Source organism: Coturnix japonica, chromosome Z (assembly GCF_054131305.1).
Source record: "Coturnix japonica strain WE chromosome Z, WE-NBRP24, whole genome shotgun sequence".
NCBI classification, from domain to species: Eukaryota; Metazoa; Chordata; class Aves; order Galliformes; family Phasianidae; genus Coturnix; species Coturnix japonica.
This window is the reverse complement of record NC_140702.1, coordinates 47988002-48008823: the sequence shown is the minus strand read 5'-3', so window position 1 is coordinate 48008823 and position 20822 is coordinate 47988002. Positions and strand designations below refer to the sequence as shown.

At 36.7% G+C, this 20822-nt stretch overlaps 1 protein-coding gene across 7 annotated transcripts in view; it reads right to left on the bottom strand.

Annotated features, from left to right (window-relative positions):
* Positions 1 to 6001: 6001 nt before the first annotated feature.
* The window catches only part of GLIS3 (GLIS family zinc finger 3), a 138903-nt gene continuing 124082 nt past the window's right edge, over positions 6002 to 20822 (bottom strand). For all 7 annotated transcript variants that reach the window (XR_014940096.1, XM_015848920.3, XM_085530716.1 and 4 more), the window contains 3 exons: positions 17913 to 18091; positions 12240 to 12422; positions 6002 to 10921 (listed from right to left, as the gene is read on the bottom strand). Coding sequence is in view for 6 of the 7 variants with exons in the window: in XM_015848920.3 (XP_015704406.2) it covers positions 10785 to 10921; positions 12240 to 12422; positions 17913 to 18091 (499 nt within the window). In the remaining variant the exon portion in view is untranslated. The remainder of the gene's footprint in view (positions 10922 to 12239; positions 12423 to 17912; positions 18092 to 20822) is intronic.

The following is a 20822-nucleotide window of genomic DNA, read 5'->3' as shown; positions in this document are numbered from 1 at the left end:
ACGACTTACTATGGGAGACCATGAAATGCTGTTGGACAGAAATCTTACGTTATCACAGATGTCTGGGTGGATTATTAACATGGCATCATATCAAGTGCTCTTTTTCTCTCACTCACTTCTGATAATTAGTTGAAACACAGCACTCAGTAATACTGCTTTGTTAAATTACTGCAGCATGAGGTAAGGCTATAGGATTAAGTCCAGTTTTGTAGTCTCACATGTAGTGTAGAAGGGAGCAGAACTGAGAGGGAAAAGACTAGTTTACTCACATTTTATCTTCTTTTCACCCAAGTAGAAGTATATTAAATTTAGATAAGCTTTTACTGTGACACTTATTAGGACATGATATTCATGCTTGTGCCAGGCTCTTTCCATACAGATCTTAGCATAATCATTCCCGGGTCATTTCAGTACAGATGGGCCCAAATTAAGTTTTACACCATGTTTTTATATACTTCCATTATCCTGCTCTCCAGAAAAAAAATGCAAGATAGAATGACGTTCTTCCTGACTTTGGCGTGGAGTTTTCCTTGTTTCTCATGGAAAGTAAGTTTCACAGTGAATCTTAGTGTATTAAATAACTGTCACAGTATGCCAAGGAAGGCTGTGTACCAGGCATTGGGTCTCCAGAAATATGAGACAAATAACAGGGAGGAATGAAGGAACTGGGACCAGTGAATGCAAAGCTGTCCTTTGTAATATAATTTGTTAAGTCAGTTAAGTCAGAGAAGAGAAGATATACAATTCTGCCTTGTCAAAATAATAGTGTCCATGGTAACTTGCTATGAATGGGTACACACGGTACAGTGCCATTGAGAATCTATTAAGGGCTTAGATCAAGTTGGAACAAGGCTCCCAGGCATTGTGAGCTAATCACTGTGACTAAAACAAACTGAGAAGGCAACAAACAACTGCTGGAGGATCTTCTGCGTCTTTGACGATGTTTGCAATGGATTTATTGTTGCAGAAACTATAATTTTCTTACAGATATTGCTGAGAGATGCAACTCCAAATTAAGTTTAACTTTTCATTCTCCATTCGTTTTAGGAAAGAACTGTGAGAGTTTTGAAAAGAAAAAGCTTTTTTCAGCTGCTGTGTCTCCTTCATGTGTGTCTTTACATACATACTACATAGGTATTGCAGGTATATTGTACTAAGAATGTTTTTATTCTTAGTCATTTGTCCTGAAGAAGTCATGCTCCTGAGCCTTTCAAAATAGCATTTAAAGCTAATTTAAGTTGTTTATAAACAATTCCCTTTTTCTGCTAGCTTGAAATAATTACAATTCTGCTTCTGCTTCCAACTAGTTATTAGAACCTTTTAATTCCAGGCTGAATGTTCACGACTCTTTTCAAGTGGTGAACTAAGCTCTAGATCTGTTGCTTCCTTTGTTTGCCCTTTGATTTTTTAAAGGAGTATGTGATTACAATGCAATTGTGTTTACAAGAACAGTGACACCTCCTACATAGCATAGCAAGCCACAGTTTTTACTTTCCACTCACAGTGTTGCAATCTCTCCATGGATTTAAGGAAAAGCAGACTAACCCTTATGCTCTGGATTTCAAACAACACTCCTATCTTGATGCCACAAATAGATTAATCTGGAAACAGATTCCCTGCCTGCCTTCAGGTGATTAGATTATGGCATCTTTTGAGCAAAGCAGTATAAAGTACATGAAATGTGAGTGATTTTAATTTCTTTTGGGTTAAACACAAACCTCAAAGCAAATTCATATGTATTATTTTCAGTCAGGGCATACATCCTAGGACATCTTCAGATATCCTATTTATCCCTTCCCTTCCCTTCCCTTCCCTTCCCTTCCCTTCCCTTCCCTTCCCTTCCCTTCCCTTCCCTTCCCTTCCCTTCCCTTCCCTTCCCTTCCCTTCCCTTCCCTTCCCTTCCCTTCCCTTCCCTTCCCTTCCCTTCCCTTCCCTCAGAGTGAGGTAAGTTTATCCTCATTTACAATAACCAGCAAGCCTACCATTGGCAAGTCCTTGGTCCAAAGGAACATAAAAATCACATTTAGTCATAATTTTGACCAAGGATCTTTTTTTTTCTCAGGTAATGGACTTCAACATACATACTGACTTGAGCAACAGAACAATAGGCTTGCATATGGCTATACTTCATTTAGTGAAAAACTTGAAAGCTTTATCAGTAAAGCATGGGTAAGGAATTAGGTCAATTAGTCTTGCCAAAACTTACTCATGTATGTCCCTTTGTTTAACAAGGATTTGAAAATAAAATGAGGAATTGTGGAATTTATCTAAAATTATCTGATCTCCCCCCCTTCATCCAAGCTGTGTTTAGTCAGGGATATGTATAACATTTGGTTTCTATGAGGAAGTCCTACCAAGCTGTAAAGTCCAACTTCCAGTGCAAATTCTGCATCTAACAGTTTCTGCAGAATATCTAAAACCAACTGTAGATAGCACCAAAAAAAGTGTAAAAACAATTAAGAGTAGCACTGGATTACAGTGCTACTTACACTTTCCTTTCTGGTAGCAACTTCAAACAGCATTTCCCTTTCTGAGGTAATCTGACTTTATTGCAAATGTTGGTTCAGGTTTGGTCAGAGTAATTACAGTAGAAATTACTGATATTGTTCAGATTCTATTTCAGCAGATTCTCTAAAATAAATTTAATAATTTTAATATGTTTTCTATTAAATATGTACCAAGATCAAAGGATCATCATTATATGTAATGCTTTTCTTGACTGTCTCACTATAGCAACAGAAAATTGCAGCTGAGGCTTGGCATTCTTACCTTGGCCTCTGAGAAGGACTGAAAAATGTGTGTCTGGCAGAACGCAGTTTCAAAAGATTTGAAATTGCTGGGGTTAAAATCCCCACTTGAAAGGACTTTTTTGATTCCTCACTGGGTAAAAATCAAACCAACCATGAGTAAAGGTTTAGTGCTATCATAGCACCGTCTAACAGTATTCCCTGAAGAATAAGCCATTCCATTTTTGTTACTTTAACTAACTTTTGCCAAGGATCATCACTCAGGTAAGATTAATTTAATTTGCACTAGAGTACAGTATCCCCTCCCTCCCACTGCAGGTAGCTATGGCAGAACTACACCTGTGCATGACACAGAGTGGATGGCTAGCAAGAGAAATAACAGTGCTTTCAGTCTTGTCATGATCATAGATACGTCAGTCGCATTCTATCAGGTATTTTTTAAATGTATTTTTGAGGGTTTTGGTGTGTTGTTTTTGTTTGTTTGTTTATTCTTCTCCATTCTTCCTCTTTCTCATTTCTATTCTATTCTTTTCTATTATTATTATTATTGTTCCCCCAACAGTTTTATGCTGATATTTTCAGAGAATGTTAAGGGAAATGAGAAGGCCAGGTCACCTCTATTTTCCCCAGTTTAATCAATCTCACTGGTCCCATAGCTGGAATAGCTGAAGTTGGATGATTTACATGTGTAGTCAACCCTGCAGGGGCCCAATGATGGGCAGGTCCAAGTACATTCTTGGTGGAAAGAAAAAATGTATAATATTGAGGAAATAGTTCCATTTCCATCTGTCTACCTAGAGGTAATGCTTTATCCTGTGTATCTACTTGCAACCATGCATGAGGTTTGTATTTTCTAGTTATAACAAAGGTATGTAGGAACTTTTAACTAGACACAGAAAGGCATTCTTTGTTACAGTTCACTGAACTGGCCCATCTCATTTGTGAATCATTAATGATACTGACTGCCGGGTAAATTTACTTTGGCTGTAAATCTATTAATGGCATGGGAAGATGTGGTAGAATGATTTTTCATACCTTCCTTCTAATTGAAAGCATTATACTTGAGGGAAGACAGACACAAAATATAAATAAACCTTTTGAAAGAAGACACAGCAGTGTTAAAAATCTAGCATTTTTCATTCTATAGGGCTATCATCATTCTATTTCCTGTAGATTTAAATTTCAGAGAGTGAGTATACAAAGTCAAGTATAAACTGCCCACTTTAAGACTGCTGATTATGTGAGAAACTTCTTTATGCTGCTTCTTGAGCAGGCTTACTTACAATGGTTAACAGATAGGGCTTTAAAATGCTTTTACACAGCAGGTACTTTGAAATGCATTTGATGATATTTTGAGTGATAAAGTGATCAGGGTAGGAAACAACAAGATCCTTACAAAGTCAGAATATGTAGACATATCCCAGCAGTTTCCTGATTTGCTTGAGGATGATAGTCTAGGAAAATGCATATTGTGTTTTCACATAGAAGTAATCACTCTAACTTCAAATAAAAGATGTACTTTAATTAGGCATACTAAATATGAATAAGTTTAGAATGTTGGGTTTGTTTGCTTGTTTTATTCTCGGGACCTAGCTGTATAGCAAATGAGGCTTTATTAAACTACTTTTCATCAGGACACATTGGTTAGGAATACAGGAATAGACTGCAGCTCTGCCACACGCACATGGGAGAAATCCTGTAACTAAGTAGAAACAATTTATCTCTCATGACAAATTCTCACGTTTCAAACAGGGCTTTCAATAAAAAGATAGGACTGAGAAAAGAAACACCAATACTTCTTAGAACAAAAAATTCAACGTACTTGCATTCAGAAATGATGTGCTCTGCAGGAAGTTAGTTGTCATCTAGTTTCTCTATTATGCTCTACTATTTTGCAATAGGAGAGGCTGCAGGGCATCAAGAAAAAATGATCCAGCACAGGCAATCAATCCAAGAAAGGTACATGGCTTTGAGGTATTTGATGTGACAATACACTGTATACAGAACTAGTATACTTCTCATTTTAGGGTCTGTTTCTACCAAGGAGAAAAAAAAAAGAATGGTAAAACATAAAATTCAGCAAATCAGAGTTCTTCAGGGTAGCTCACAGTATTTTCTAAGCCTTGTGACAAGTTTCCGATATTAAACCAAGATGCAGTGCGAGAATTCCCTGGGCAGAGATAATTTGTGGTAAACCACTCCTAAAGTTACACACATACCAGTCAGTGAATGTGGGCTTACAAGTTTTGGTTCTGCTCATGGCTGATGCAGAGCCAACCTTGCTACTAATTTTAAAATAAAATCAACTTTCATCATTAATCTTAAAGGGCTTCAAAAAAATGCTTTTCTCCCCATTTTTAGAAAAGTATTTGACTGTTCCTCGCCCCATCTTTTACTGTTGCTATCACTTCAATCCTCTTTAAAAATTTAAGAATAATTTATGAATTTAATTCAGAATAATTTATGAGTTTTCATTTTCTTCTTAGATTTCTAGTCTAATTTATGGATGTGGTAAGAGATAATATTTGTCTTCATAAGCATGCTGGATTTTCAGAATGCATTTTGGACAGTGTAGACATTAGCATACATCAGCTTCAGTCTCTATCTTTTGTCAGCATTTTTCCTACTGCCTAACAAAAAAAAAAAAAAAAAAGAAAATGAAAAAAAAAAAGAAATGCTCTGAAATAACTTCTCAATTCCTAGAGCACGTAAAAAACACCTCTGTAGCCAAACAGAAAAAACTGTGCTTGAAAAAGTTTGATTGGAAAACTACTTCAAAAAAGAAAACAAAAATGATCACTGCACAAAAATGGAATTAAATGTTCCTATATTAGTTGTGCCTCCATAAGTGTTGTAAATGTGCAGAGGCATACACCTGTTTCTAAATCTCCAGCCTCCCTGTAACCACAACTAAATCCAGTCTTAAAACTCTTGCCCAAGTATTATTTAGAAGAAATCTCTGAGGAATATGTATTTTTCCATCTGTTCCTAATTATTGCAATGCACAGAAATACTAGCAGTGAAGGACAATGACGAAAGCAGTCTTCTTCAGGGCATCTCAAAATAAGTCATTCTAATAATCATGCCATTGAGATACATTTTCAGTTTTATTTTGTATTGTGTCCATACACCCTTCTTTTCATCTCTTACATTAAAAAAAAATACGAAACAGGATAAAAATAACTTACGATTATATGAAAAATAACTGTAACAAATTGCAAAATTTACACATACTAATAGAGAAAGAAGCGTAATTAATTCTTTCAAAAATTTATTTTTCATGGTATATGACAGATATGACTTTAGAACAAATATCAGCCAGATATATAGTACAGAAAATGGACTTCTTAGCTGTGTACGTAAATATGTATAAATATATAGAAAAATTTATTTCCACTTTCTCTTCTCACCAAAGTGCTTTGTGTAAAAACATTACACAGGATGCTTCTTTCTTTACAGAACAGAAGGACTTTTTTTTCTTAAATAAAACCCCACTCAGCTAATCTTAAGTTGTTGACCTTAGCTTTACCTATTAATAAAAAATGAAAAACATATAAAAACTTCACACAACAGAAAGTGCTATTTGAAAAATTTTGCTATAAAATTACACAAGGAAAAGAGAATAAACAGTTTAAATGTAAATTTATATTCACATATCTTCAGATAAAGTTGAAAATACAATATAATTTGACAGATTATGTCTGGAATGAAAGACTTCAACATCCAGTACTAGTAAACACCACCTATGTGTACGCATATATAAATATATGTATATATGCACACAGAGAAGGAGATTCAAATACACGCACTTCCATGCGTCCAAACACTCACACAAATACCCAGTGTGCTATCTGAATTTTCAAATCCAGTGTAGACCCATTTCTAATGCAATGAGTCTGAAAACAAAGAAGCATATGGAAGAATGATTGTAAAGAATTATATTAGAATATTATTTAGTGTCCACAGTCTAAAATAACTTCATCCTTTAGATATGAATCCCTTTTGAAAATTAACATTATCCAGCAACTAGAAAAATAACACAAAAAACACTGAGGCACAAGTATTTGCAGCAAAGTCAGTAACTGGCATTACATTATATATTTTCATGAGCACCATTTTTTAATCTCTTTTTTATGTCATGATAAACACAATGTCCTACTTCAATATTCAAAACACAGGACATAAAATATGGTTTTGTTGTTTTGTTGCTTTTTTTTTTTTCATTTTTCTTTTCTAATATAATTGTGCTCAGTAATATATTAATCTTCCAAACTGAGTCTGACTGGAAAAAGAATAATGAAATAATCCTTCAGAATCCCCCTTGTTTATAGCACATAAGTAAACAAAGGCAAGCCATTTTATAGACCAATAGCCCACAGTTATGTATAGCTCCTTTTTAAGACTAAGGATCACAGAAAGCTGTGTATTGTAAATGTTATATAAGATATATCTGTGCATATGAAAGAATGAATGAATGAAAATGAAATGGAAGTTTCCTTTTTCAGATGGAACTGATGAATGTGAAAATCACACATTTTTTGAATTCTGTCTTTCTGCCTTCCTTCTGATCAGGATCACCCATAACATGAAAGCCCTCTCTACTGGATACTTCTGTGTACACTGTGTGCAATCACATAACAGAGGAAATATTTCAGAAGTGTTAATAATCAAGGTGGTCGGTAGCAATACTTCAGTACTGAACACAGCAACTGACATATTCTGTATAACCTTGTGGTTAGGATAATTTTGAAGCATTTCTATATACAAAAGAACAAATTTACATATATGTGCATCTGTATACACTGGGCCCAATTATGCTCCTACTGACTTTGGAAGAAACAAGTGTAGTCCTACAAACTTGAAGTGTTCAGCAAGTCTGGTTACTCCTGCTGAATCAAATTGTGTGTGTGCAGAGATCAGAGTAGGCTTTAAGACAGCACAAAATTAAAGCTTCACCAAAACGGTCTGATGATACACTAATGAAGATGTTGTTGTTTTTTTTTTTTTTCCCATGCATCTTAGAGTCATGGAATCATTAAGGTTGGAAAGGACTTCAAAGATCATCTGTTCTAGCTGTCAACACTACTATGCCCACTAAATCTCTAACATCCCATCCTCACTTTTCTTGAGCACCTCCAGAGATGGTGACTCCAACATTTCCCTGGGCAGCCTGCTGCAATGCTTAGCCACTCTTTCAGAGAAGAAATTTTTCATATTATCCAACTTGAACGTCTCCTGATGAAAATTCAGGCCATTGCCTCTAGCCTTATCACTGTTACCAGAAAAAAAGAGATCAACTCCCACCTCACTACAACCTCCTTTTAGAGAACTGTAGAGAGGAACAAGGTCCCCCTGAGCCCCCTTTTCTCCAGATTGAAGAATTCCAGTTCCCTCAGCTGCTCCCTGCAAGACTAGTGCTCCAGGCCCTTCACCATCTCTGTTGCCCATCTCTGTAAATGGTCCAGGACTTCAATGCCTTTCTTGTAGTGAATAGACCAAAACTTAACATAGTACTTGAGCTGTGGCCTCACAAGTCTACTAATACCCCCAGATCCTTCTCCTCTGCACAGTTCTCCATCCACTACAACCTAAACCTGTAGTGTTAATTGGGGTTACTGCAGCAATCCAGCCTGTCCAGATTACTCTCTAGGGACATTGGCAGATCAATGTTTCCTCTCAACTTGGCGTCATCTGCAAAATTAGTGAGGGTACATTCAAATTTGTCCAGATCATCAATAAAGACATGACAGTGTTGGCCACAATAACAAACCCTAGTGAACAGCACTCATGCCATGTCACCAGCTGGATTTAACTTCATTCACCATCACTCTTTAGGCCTGGCCCAGTTCTTTACTCAGCAAAGAGTATACCTGACTAAGCCGTTGACAGCTGTACTCTTGGGGTCCCGGGCTGCCATCTTCCCCAAGAGAATACTGTGTGAGATAGAGTCAAAGGTTTTTACTAAAGTGTAGGTAGATTACATCCTCAGCTTTTCCCTCATCCAGGAGGCAGGTCACTTGGTCATATAAGGTGATCAGGCTGGTCAAGCAGGATCTGCCTCTCATGAACCCATGCTGGCTGGACCTCATCCCCTGGTTGTCCCACACATGTTGTGTGATGCACTCAGGATAGTCTGTTCCATTACTTTCCCCAGTACTGAAGTTGGACTGGGAGGCCTGTTGTTCCCCATAATTCTGTACCTGTGTATAGAAGCCCAATGTCATTTAACCCAAAGAAAACCACGTCTGGAAACAACAAGACCTATTAATGCAAGCTGACATCAGAGAGGCACATTTACTTGCGATATGAGAAATAGAATAAAAGGGAAAGGAAAAAAAGGGAAGAATTTAGTAGAGAATTATCTGTATTCAAGCCACTTCTTGGTTTAAATAATATATATATATGGTTTATTCATATTTACTTTGCATATGTTGAATGAAAATCTCTTAGTAAAATATAGAAGTATATATACTTGTACGTAAGAATATAATTCAGGAATACAACCTGCAGAGGATTACCAGTGTTTGTAAATGTCTGCACATAAATTTGTAAATTGAATAGAATGTCAAATTAAATAAGGAATTTGACCCAAACTGCATTCAACAACTCTGAAGAGCTTCTCAGATCTGTGCATAAACATTTTTTTTTTAAACTGATGAGTGATTTCAGAAGCATAGTTACCATCTAGCCAGTGTGTAACAATCTCAGAATTTTTTTTTCCATCCTATTAAAACAGGCTGTAAGAATATTACGATGCACACTGTGCAGTAAGTCCACAAAATAGATGAATGTGGATTAAGAGCTCAGTCTTACATGATATTACAGTTACTCTCAAACTATGTATCACCACAGCAATGACATATCTATACTGCAAAATACTGGTTTTAACACATCTCTTGTGGCTTACACAGGTAATCTTATTTTATTTTACACTGTACGAAATACGTCAAAATACATGGAACAGAGCCAGCCACTGAGTAGAAGATGCAGAACCAACAAGTCCAGTTTTACATCTCTAAATAATCACAGGGAACATAGCAGACTTAAAAGTAGTTCATTTTCTTCTTCTCCTTCTTTTTTTTTTTCTTATTTTTCTTTATTTTTTTTTTCCTGGAAATGTTATGGGTTGCCTTTAAATCTATGAAATGTAAGGAAAAGTATTTTAAATTTTCTTACAGAGTACTATAGCACATACAGCAATAAAGCTCTACAACATAGCTAACATCAACATAAAGTTAGAACATAATCTTCTTTTCTAGCTGTTGTGCTAAATAAAGATGATGTCCATGTAGCTTCTCATGTAGTGCATTTAAATATTCTTATAAACTGCAAAAAAGAACTAGGTCAGAAGAAATGTTGGAAAAATAACAATGGCTGCACTGCACAGTTTAAATACAGAGGGATGGGAAAGTCACGTAAACCAAGGCCTGTAAGGAATCTAGAACCAATGCTCTTTGGCCTCAGAAAGAAGATACACACGTGCCTCCAGTGGGTAATACGAGGATGTATGTCTAATTTCTTTCCCTTTTTTATCTTTTGTTGGTGTATTTTTAACTCCAGAAGCACTGTATGCAAAAACACTTCCAAAAGTTTTGCATCCTTGAAACGTCTGTAGTATACTCTGGTTTTACTTCTTTTCATTATTTACTTTATTTTTATGTTTTTAAGGAATTTTCTAAAGTGTTCTTCTCAAAGGTTACAGCCATTCAGATTGAGAGGATGATTGCCAACAAACAGTTTTCTTATTCAGTCTTTGAATTCCCTTTGAGAAGTTAAAAAGAACAAAAAAGTAGAATTTCTGTGCCACAGAAAAAAATAAACAACTGCTAAGCTTTTGGCAAAATTTTCTTTCTCCAAGTGTTCTCCTCAGTTGGCTGCCTGATTACAGGATGAATGTTTAGTGATTTTTCCTCTTCAGTGTGTATGTTTATCCACCCATATTCATACACAGCATGCTTTTGGAGAGAAAAATTTTGTAGAGAAATATCAAAAGGGCAATATGAAATGGAATCAGCTTCTCAGTAGAGTTGGATGATTTTAGCCTTCAGTGTAGACAGAAGAAAGCTGAGTAGGACAACGATCCACTGTATTTATTTGTAGGAAACTGCTACCCTCTGGCACGCTGTGGGTCGAATCACCAAAGACACCTGTGGGCCCTGCTGGAAAATCATAAACTGGAAAAAATACAGAAATAATTCATTAACTAGGACAACTATATCTCAAAGAATACCCTAATACTTGTGCAGAGAACTGGATAGTGCTTTTAACCAAATGGACAAACAAAACAAGCTAGCCAATGTAGGTAAAAAATCAATACTTACGTAACCTACTGCTTACCAAGGGAAGATTTTCAGTTCTATCAAATCTGAATTACAGCAGACTTTATCACAACTAACACTTGCCCACTTAATGGATGCATCAATTACTATACTTCTAAAAACAAACTATATATATCTATATCTATCTATATCTATCTATCTATCTAAAAACAAACTATATCTATCTATATCTATCTATCTATCTATCTATCTATCTATCTATCTATCTATGTATATATATATATAAAATATAGTTTATGCATATATAGTTTATATATATATATATATAAACTTTAGCTATTGAGTTTCACCATATGTGATGTATGATACGAGACAATAAAGTATTGTATAACTCAACTGCTATATAGCAGCCCCCTAGCAAAGGAGTAACAAACATCAGCATATGACAGATGTAAGCAATGGAATAACTGCTTAAAAATTTTGGTTTTATTACACTGTGAGACTGTGCTCTGAAGTGACATGGCTGCATTGGCTCTTCACTACATTACTTAAGGATAAGATGTAAAAGAGATTTCAAAGCACACTAGCTATTAAGTGAAATCATGCCTTATGGAAAGACAAGAAACTACAGCATCATTTACAATTAGGCCCTATAAGCAGATTCACTGTATTATGCTGATTCTCTGCACAGAGGTAACTTTCTCCTCTCCCAAGCCTCATGCAAGCCCCTTAGGCATTTTCAGTTAGGAAGAAATTAAATTAAGTGTGAAAAGAAAAATGTGCACTCAGTCACTTAGTGTCCTGGAAATGTGACTAAATGAATTTCAAAACAGAAAGCAAAATTGAGGGTTTAAGTCATCTCAGGTCCCTGCTGCAATTCTTCTACCAGACCAGAGTGGCTGCACAAATATCACATAAAGGCTCAATTGACAGTATTTCAAAATGAATACATGAGTAAGTGACTCTCTGACCACCAGAGAAGATTATACCCTTGAGAAACCCTCAAAATCACACTGTTTGTATGCAAGCTATATGTTGCAGTGGCCCGTGGTGTATGTCCCAGTGCCCACCATTCCACAAGGGTCTGAAAACCACCTCCTCTTTGAGAAGGGTCAACTCTGTCATGACTGCTGCCAGTCACACTAAGAGCTGAAGTAAATCTAAGTATAGAAACTATACACAACCTTTCAAAAAGTCCCCAGATGACATTTACCTGTAATACCAGAGTGAGCTGAAAAAGTTCGATGAAAGACACCAAGTCCTGCCTGACCCACTGATGCAGGAAATAAACAGTCTTCAAAGGGAGGAACCATACTGCAAGAAACATTGTGTTGTATGTCCTTCTGAGTATCAGGATAATGTGGAGGGCAGAAAGTCTGAAGCTGTCCATAGAAACCTATAAGAATGAAAAGAAAGCAGACAATAAAATACCTGGATAGAGATAATAAATGATAGTACATGTAATGTTGACCATTAGAAAGGAAAGAAGAAATCCTCACTGCAGTAGCACCAGGATTTCAGTTATTTTCCAGTGGTAAAGCAACTTTCATATGAGGCTCCCCAAGACTTCCTCCAGTTGCTATTAATTCCTAGTGCATTTTGTTTCATGGACTTTCTGGTCTTGACATGATTTCTGAGAGCACTGACTGACTAGATGAGATATTTTGCAAGATTCCTTTAACTCTGCAGTTCAGTTGTCTTGGCTACTGCCTGAAGGATTTAAGAAAAGAGTTAATTTAAATTAATGGAAGATTACTCAAGTAAGGTGTGAATAAAAAAAAAAAAAAAAAAAAAAAAAAGCAGACTCACTCTTGCTGAGAAATTGAAAAAATAAATTAAATCTTGAGGATCTGCCACTGATATTCAGACAGCTGGCTGATAGTAGGGATGCCTAAGACACTCTGAAAGGCTGCCAGCTGATGATCCATGCGGTCTGCTGCTTGTATGCACAGGATTAGAGTCTCCCTTGCTCTTCAGTGGAATATGACAGAAGGCTTTTGGGTACTATGTAAGAGTAGAGAAAACATCAGGGAGCTATCCCAGAAAATAGATGACTGTAACTAGAAAGCAGAGAAGATGCTTTTATGGAAGCTTGAATCACAGAATCAGAATCTACTAATGATATTTAAGAAGGATAGTTCATTACTACTGATGAGAAATGGAGCATCAACTTCTTAAGAATAAAGACTTTAGAATAAAGTATACTTTAAAAATCAAAATTTTATGTCTGTGCATTTCCACACCCTGACCCAAACAAAGCTTCCAATCTCATATTCCTTTACAGAGGTATATTGTGCTTAGAAACTCACAGTGATCACAAAGCAGCTCACAAACTTCTGCTGGATTAGGGGCCATGACTACTGTTTGCTAAAGCTGTGCTGCATCTATGTACAAATAAGGCAAATCATAGATAATATGCACGAGAAAGTAAAAAGTTTGCTGTCTGAAACATGATATAGCACTTTGTCATCCAAAATCTGGGAAGAAAACTGTCTAGATCCAATGTGGTGTTAGAAAGAGGCATTCCTTTATTCTTCACAACGCACACCAGACAACTAGATGAGCAAGCACACACTCTCAGAGTACAGGTTCTACATTTATACAGTTAAGACATACATATGCAGTACTTAGTGCACACATTCACTCTTTTTCAAGGTCTCACAGATAAGTGCTTATGTCCCTTTGGGTGTGCTCAGTAGTAGGGTGGTTGAGTGCCCACCTACTTCTTCCCCTTTTTTCACCAACAGCTTTATCACTGAAACATTTGACTAATTTTCATTCACTTTTCCTCAGTTTGGAAGATTTCCACTGCTTATTAGGCTGTAGTGAGCCACTTCTTAAAAACAATGTATGTGAAACCTGAGGAAAATGTTCTTGCCTGTTTTGAGGCAAAAGGCAAAAGTATTCTATTGTGACTCTGGTACTTCTTGTGAGGCAAAATCATTGAGGCAGAAGATAAAAGTACTCTATTATGTCCCCAGTGCAAAATTACTGAGGAAAAACAAGACTGTTTATCCACTAAAGCTGAAATGGAAAGTTTTAGATCTATCACTTAGGGATTCCTTTTGCTAAACAAATATTTTGGGTCTTAAACTATTGCTAATGTACTATTGCTAAGCAAACCAACCTATATCAGCTTTATATAGCATTACTGATTTTCTGCCAAATGGGAGGAAGGATGCATGGTTTAGGAGTTTTGTTACTCAAACTAGTTTTCCTTTGAGACTATATATTTGTGGTCTCCTACAAGGAAGCACAAAAATGTTGGCATGTATAACATATGCATGAACTGAGGCAAAAACCTCACTATTTCAGAGCATCAGGATAGGGCAGGATCATGGCCAGGAAAAGACATCCTGAACCTATGCACTGGAACTCAAAACTTACACAGAGGTCTAGGTAACAACGTTGAGTGAAATACAGTCCTTGTGCTTTAAGCTGCAGTCTTGAAAGACAGTTCTGGGTGCACAATGTGAGAAAAACATTTAATTTACACACACATAGCAAGGATTTAGGCAGATCATTTTCATAGAAAAACAGAAATAATAATATTTTGCCTTCATTACAAAAAAACTAAAGAAGAAAACAAAAGAAAGAAATGATAAGAAGAGGGGTTTGTCTTCAAAAGCAACCTGTGTATGTGTACAGTAGGCATGAGGTCACAGGTTCTGCTCACTCTAGACAGGCTGAACACTTGTAGCTTTCACTCTATTTTGCAGGTGCTGGAGGCACTTGGCAGAGATAGCCTCGAGATGACAGTTTCAATTTTTCTTTTCTTTTAAAGTTTAACTGGAACAAAACTGAGTCATACTGTAAAGCATGTTAGGAATCTGCAACCTTTTCAATTCTTAAATGTTCAGTTCTGACATTTAAGAAGCATTTGAGGCAAGATAAAATAAAATGAAAGGAAAAAAAAAAAAACAAAAAACAATTGCCACCTAAAAACTGACTTAGAAATTACATAGCTATTGACAGCTTTTGCATCCTTAAAAAATAATAAAATAAAAAAAAAAGAAAGCTTTTTAAATCAACTTTTTTTTTCTCAAGCAGCAAGAGAACACACTCTGGAAGTTTACTGTTGAGTCAGACAAGTTACCAGTAACACTTATTTCAGTCTGATGGTCTGAGCCAGCTGGCAAGACCCCTCAAGACACATGCTGAAATGTCCTTTCATTCTGCTCTATACTCATTCTCTATTTGTGCTTTTCTCACAGCATCCTGTTCCCCATGCAGAACAATCTGGCAATAACTTTGCCTATTGCAAGCTGAAGCCTGGCAAAAAAACTACTTACCTTGGGGTTGAGCTATTGTGAATCACATCCTCTACATTTGCTCATTCTCTACTCCAGCAAAAGAATATTGTCTAGAAAAGACTGAGAAGCTTTGACCTATTAGCATGTAACCATTACGGTGCAGAGGGAACTAGGGAAGTGCATAAAGCTCTTTCATTAACTGATATACCAAGTCCCCATCTATTTTTCTCTAGAATGGAAGAGCACAGAAAAAAAAACCCAAAACATTTTCTTTTTGGAATTCAGTGTCACAGATATCCATCCTATAGAATATACTGTTATAAACAAAAAGAACCAGAAGAGGGGACATTATTTTCTCCCAGTCAGTTACTTAGCACTTTTCCACGTCTTTCTCCATTTCTGCAGTGCATCAGGACACAGTGCAGAGCTCTGAACTACAATCCACACCATGACACAGATCTCCTAATGATCTTGGGACCTATTGTCTTGGTTCACATGGTGCTATGTCCAAATTAACTGCACCAGATACATGATGCAGGATAACATGAAGCCATAAACAATTCAGACCCTAGACCCTGATCATACCTGACCCTTGAGATTACCTGTTAGAGAACTACCTGTAGCAACATTTTCCTACATTTTCACACACTTGTGGAAAAACAGAAAAGGGAAATGGACTGGGTGACAAACTTCCAGAAACTGAACAAATCTTCTCAGGATTGCAACTCTGAATTGGATCAATTATTCATGACTAAACTAATTAAAACACGCACATGAACAACATACACACAAGGTTGTATCAGTTTTGTTTCCCTGAATACATACACTATCTCCAAGATCAAAGAAGTTGTGACACAGAATAAACAATAATTTTTCCGGCATGATAACATTATTTCCTGGGGGAAATTAAATACGTCTAAATTTAATGAAATTGCTGCATATTGCAAGAAACTCTTCTAAAAGCAAGAAGCTCTTGCTGTTTATCACATGCATGGTCTTGCCCTGAATGATGCTGAGCATCTGAAAAAATACTGGTCCGTATAAGTTTGTGGCAGAGTCCTGATCTCACTGGACTAAGAGGGACAGATTTAATTACAGATGTGTCACAGGCTTTGACTGCCATGATTATCATTTCCATAAGGCAGGAAGTTTCTGATTGACATCTTTTTCTGTCAGCTTTCTGCTTGGCATCACAAACCTCTCTCAGATAATATTTTCTTAAGATAATAATAACAATTGCCATTAATAAATATACACTGCGAGTGAGTGTTCCTTCCAGTTGTCTTTGCCTGAATCGCTTCAAAATGGTATTTCTTCGCAGCTCAATTCTAAAGTATTCACTAGATTAATTACACTAACATCAAGTAATCATTTGGTAGTATCAGAATGTGAAGAGCAAAAGGAAAAAGAATGACAGGGAAGAGCAATACAGACGTATCAGACATTGTACTGCCAGATGGACTTGCAAATTTGGAAAGCTAGAAATGTTTCTATTTATTTAAATCTGATTATTATTAATGAAAAAATAACTTTGTAGTACAGCTGCCCATATATATACTCCAGTATAGCTAACTCATATCAGCTAAAAATTTCTTAAAGAAATGGAGCCTATATTGCACTGAATATTTTGCAAGAGTTTCTTTTCTTTCTTTCATTATTTTGCCAGGACCGATCATCATCTTAATTCACAAACACATGTATATGGTCTCCCACAGTAACAAGACTGGCACATTCCTTTTTCCCATCACTCTCACTCAGGAATTCTGCAAGGTACCCTGGATCCTGTCTCATGGAGAGACTGCATACATCATGGAAAGCATATAAATGAAATAAGCTTCTTTTAATTTATTTTTATTTTTTTCTTTTTCAAAATATGTTTCTTGTGATATCTACTGTAATAATTCCCAGGAAGCTTGATCAAGAGGCAGAATCCCAAAGACTATAAAAATGAAATATGAGCTGCACCTTGTGTATGTTAATATGACAAACATATATTTAATCAGCTGAAAGGTAACAGTCTTAGTTCTGTCAACTCATTTCTGAAATGCTAAGGTTAATTACTATTCAGGCTTCGTACCAGATTTAAAATAAAATAAAATAGAAAAACAACTTTATATTGATTTCAGCTGCTGTTAATTTTCTTCATGACTATATAAGTCTGCAGTTGACTGATCAAATAGAAAGAAGTTTTGCAGAAACTGTTTACATAGTGCAAGTGGGAACACAACTCTGAGAGACATGTATGCTAATGAATGAAGTTAACACAGTTGCAATGGATAAAAATATTCCACTGCTTATAAACTTGGCAACACTTTGTGAGAAGTTAGGGGTGATGAAAAGCATAACAATATCAAATTAAAATTGGAGCCCAACACATAATTAATTACTTTTAGTTCTATTTCAATAACAGTTTTGAAAATCAATCTGAAGCAAAACTCGTCACTCCACAGTAAGATGCATAAACATTAGCTAAACTATGAATTTCAAGAAATACAGAAGGCAAGGTCCCAGATGACTATAGCTTTCAGGAGGAAGGGGCCCTTGAAATAGCAATGTCAGCACTTGAAACATTTTATTTGAAGCCAAGCAACAGTGACAAACAACTAACATCAATGATGAAGCTTTGTCCTTACCTTGGAAGTGGAGACTATTTGGTTGAAAAGGATTTGATGCTGACTCATATGTCTTCAGGTGCACTCCAGCAGGCTGCTGAAGATGAGGAAGCTGTGGAGTCTGTCTCTGCATCACAGGAGGAGGAACTGAAATTCTTTGGGGGCTGATGTGTTGGGGAGAAGAAGTCTGAGCAACAAACCTAGGAGTTCAGAAACAGACGAACCTATAGAATGCTGAAACTTTAAGGTAAGCATTGAAGATATTTTCTCCTTTACTTAGATCACAATAATGCATAGCAGTTTGCAGATATAAAATCTTCATAAAAACCATGTACAGCCCTAAATATGGAGAAGATATATTTTCAAATCACAGAATCACAGAATTGTTGAGGTTGGAAGGGACCTCTGGAGGTCCTCTGGTTAACCCCCCTGCTCAAGCTGGGATACCTAGAACAGGATGCCCATGGCCATGCCTGTGCCAGTGGCTGGTCTTCAGCACAGTGAAGAAATGTTCCTGATATTTAGACAGAATCTCTTGTATTAAATTAGGTGCCCATTTCTACTTGTCCCAGTTCTAGGTACCACTGAAGTGAGCCTAGCTCCATCCTCTCAGCATCCTTCCTTAGAGCCCCTTCATCTCCGGGCTGAACAGTCCAAGCTCTCTCAGATTTGCCTCACAGGAGAGATGCTCTATTCCTTCATCATCTTTATTCCTGTTGTTTGACTTACACCAGTATGTCTATGTCTATTTTGTACTGATGAGCCCATAAATGGATGCAGAACTCATGTGGCCTCTCTAGTGTCAAGCAGAGGGAAACAAGCACCTCTTTCAAGGCAATAATTTGCCTAAAGAAGCTCAGGATATCAATTGCTTTCCTTGTTGCATGGATATATTGTTAGTTCATGTTCAACTTGATGCCTACCAAGTCTCTCAGGTCCTTTTCTGCCAAGCTTTCTGGTGACATGTTGTTAGCTTTGATGATTCCAAAATGAAAACACTGAATTCTTGTCTTGTGATGGAAAACCTGTTTTAACTGCTGTAGGCAGGTTTTAAATAATAACAGTTGAAAAAACCTCACGGGAGACCTTATTTTTGAGGCACTGCCTTCTGTGTCATAACATGACTCTGTACCAGCTATATACATCAATAAATAGTTGTTCTTCCTCCCAGGAAGGAAGTGGACTATTCTGGTGAATGGAGACTGTGAGGAGATGAACAACAGGTTCAGGTTTTGAGTCCCAGAAATCCCTGTTCTGTGTATGTTGAGTGAAACAATCTGAAAATATTCTGGAGGCAGTATAATGTATATGAAGGCAAGTGTTAAACTGCTTCTGGTTGAGTGGATATCAAAATGTTGCTCTGGAACCAAAGTGTAAACTTACAAGCAGAGTAAGAGGAAGGTTCAGAATGAGACTTACGGTGCAGCCATCACAGATGTTCATCATTTCAACTGCTTATTAGACACAGCTCTGTCACTACTGGTACTACAAGGATACACACTACTAAGCAAGAGGATTTTATGGAGATTGTATATGTGTTTTTTGTTGTTGTTGTTGTTGTTTGTTTTTTAAATCTACATATCCTCTAAACTGCTTATTCAAAAGCACATTACAAATAGGTGACAGTCATTTTTGAAGAGGAAAGCTGCGGCTACAAGAACTGGCATCGCTATCCCATATGACCAAACTACCCACTAGACCAATGGAATCAAATCAGTAAACAAAAGCTCAGCCTGCGCTCAGGAATGGCTCGGTGTCACTTTCTGAATCATGAGATGAAAGCTGGGAAGGCTAATAAAATATTTCTGCAGGAGGATGAATGAATACTGACATCGTATTCCTACTGCAGAACAACCACTCCGCTCTCTGAAGTAGGTTGACAGCTGTGCTGAGCAAAAGAATTCACTTGCTCTTCTCTGTGGCATGTATGCTTAGTGGCTGCTGATAAGAGAGCCTGTTGCTTGCAAGTAACACAGCCTGAAAGGATCGTAAGTGTCAGTCTGACTGCTGTTCTCCTAAGACTAGACTTCAGTACACTACATAACATTCTCTTTCCTTTTGTAATAAAGAATATTTCTCCTGTAGAGGTCTAAGGAAGCTGTACATTCACCCTGAGTACAGCAGGTGGTGTAAGTCCAGTAGGAGCACTACAGAACACCTTAGGAAAGGGTCTTTGTACAGATAATCACAAGTAAATCCAAGACAATTGAAATATTTTAAGTTACAGCTCAGAATCAATTTCTGCCACACATCATTTTTGTGATTTTGACCTTACCTGAAACCTATTTATTATATTTATTACATTCCTGGTAGATGCATAAGTTACATTTGTAGTATAGCAAATATCAATTTTTTTGTACAATTTACTGTCTATTCATTTTTCTGTTGGATACATTAGCTGTACCTTGGATGGACTTTGTGCTGATTTGCTATTAGCTTCAAAAAACATATAAGCTACTATGTAGGTGGAAGAAATGTGGCAGCACTGAGTTGCTGAGTCTTTAATGCACCAAATATTTCCTTAACCCACATTACTGATGCAGTACACACTTAGTGACATACCAGGGAGGAAGAAAACAAAGAACGATGTGTTTCACAACCACACTAGAAAATAATTTTCAGGAAAAGATAACCAAATTGTTGTATTGGGCTGAAAATATCAGGAAGGTTCTAAAACAGTGCCAGGTCTAACTGGTTTCCAAAAGAAAGGACTGGAGTGAGTACAGCAACCCCACAGAATGAGTGTTAAATGCTGCCATAGAAGAACAATGTACAGTAAGTTTTTATTGCTATGACTTTTTGAAAAGTCATTGGATATGATCCTTGGTATTTTTGCAATTTGTGAAAACTGATTTCTTAAAAATGGTTTAAACAGCTGCCAATAACATGCAAAAAGTCCTTTTCAAAACTCAACAGGAAAAGCACAGTTTT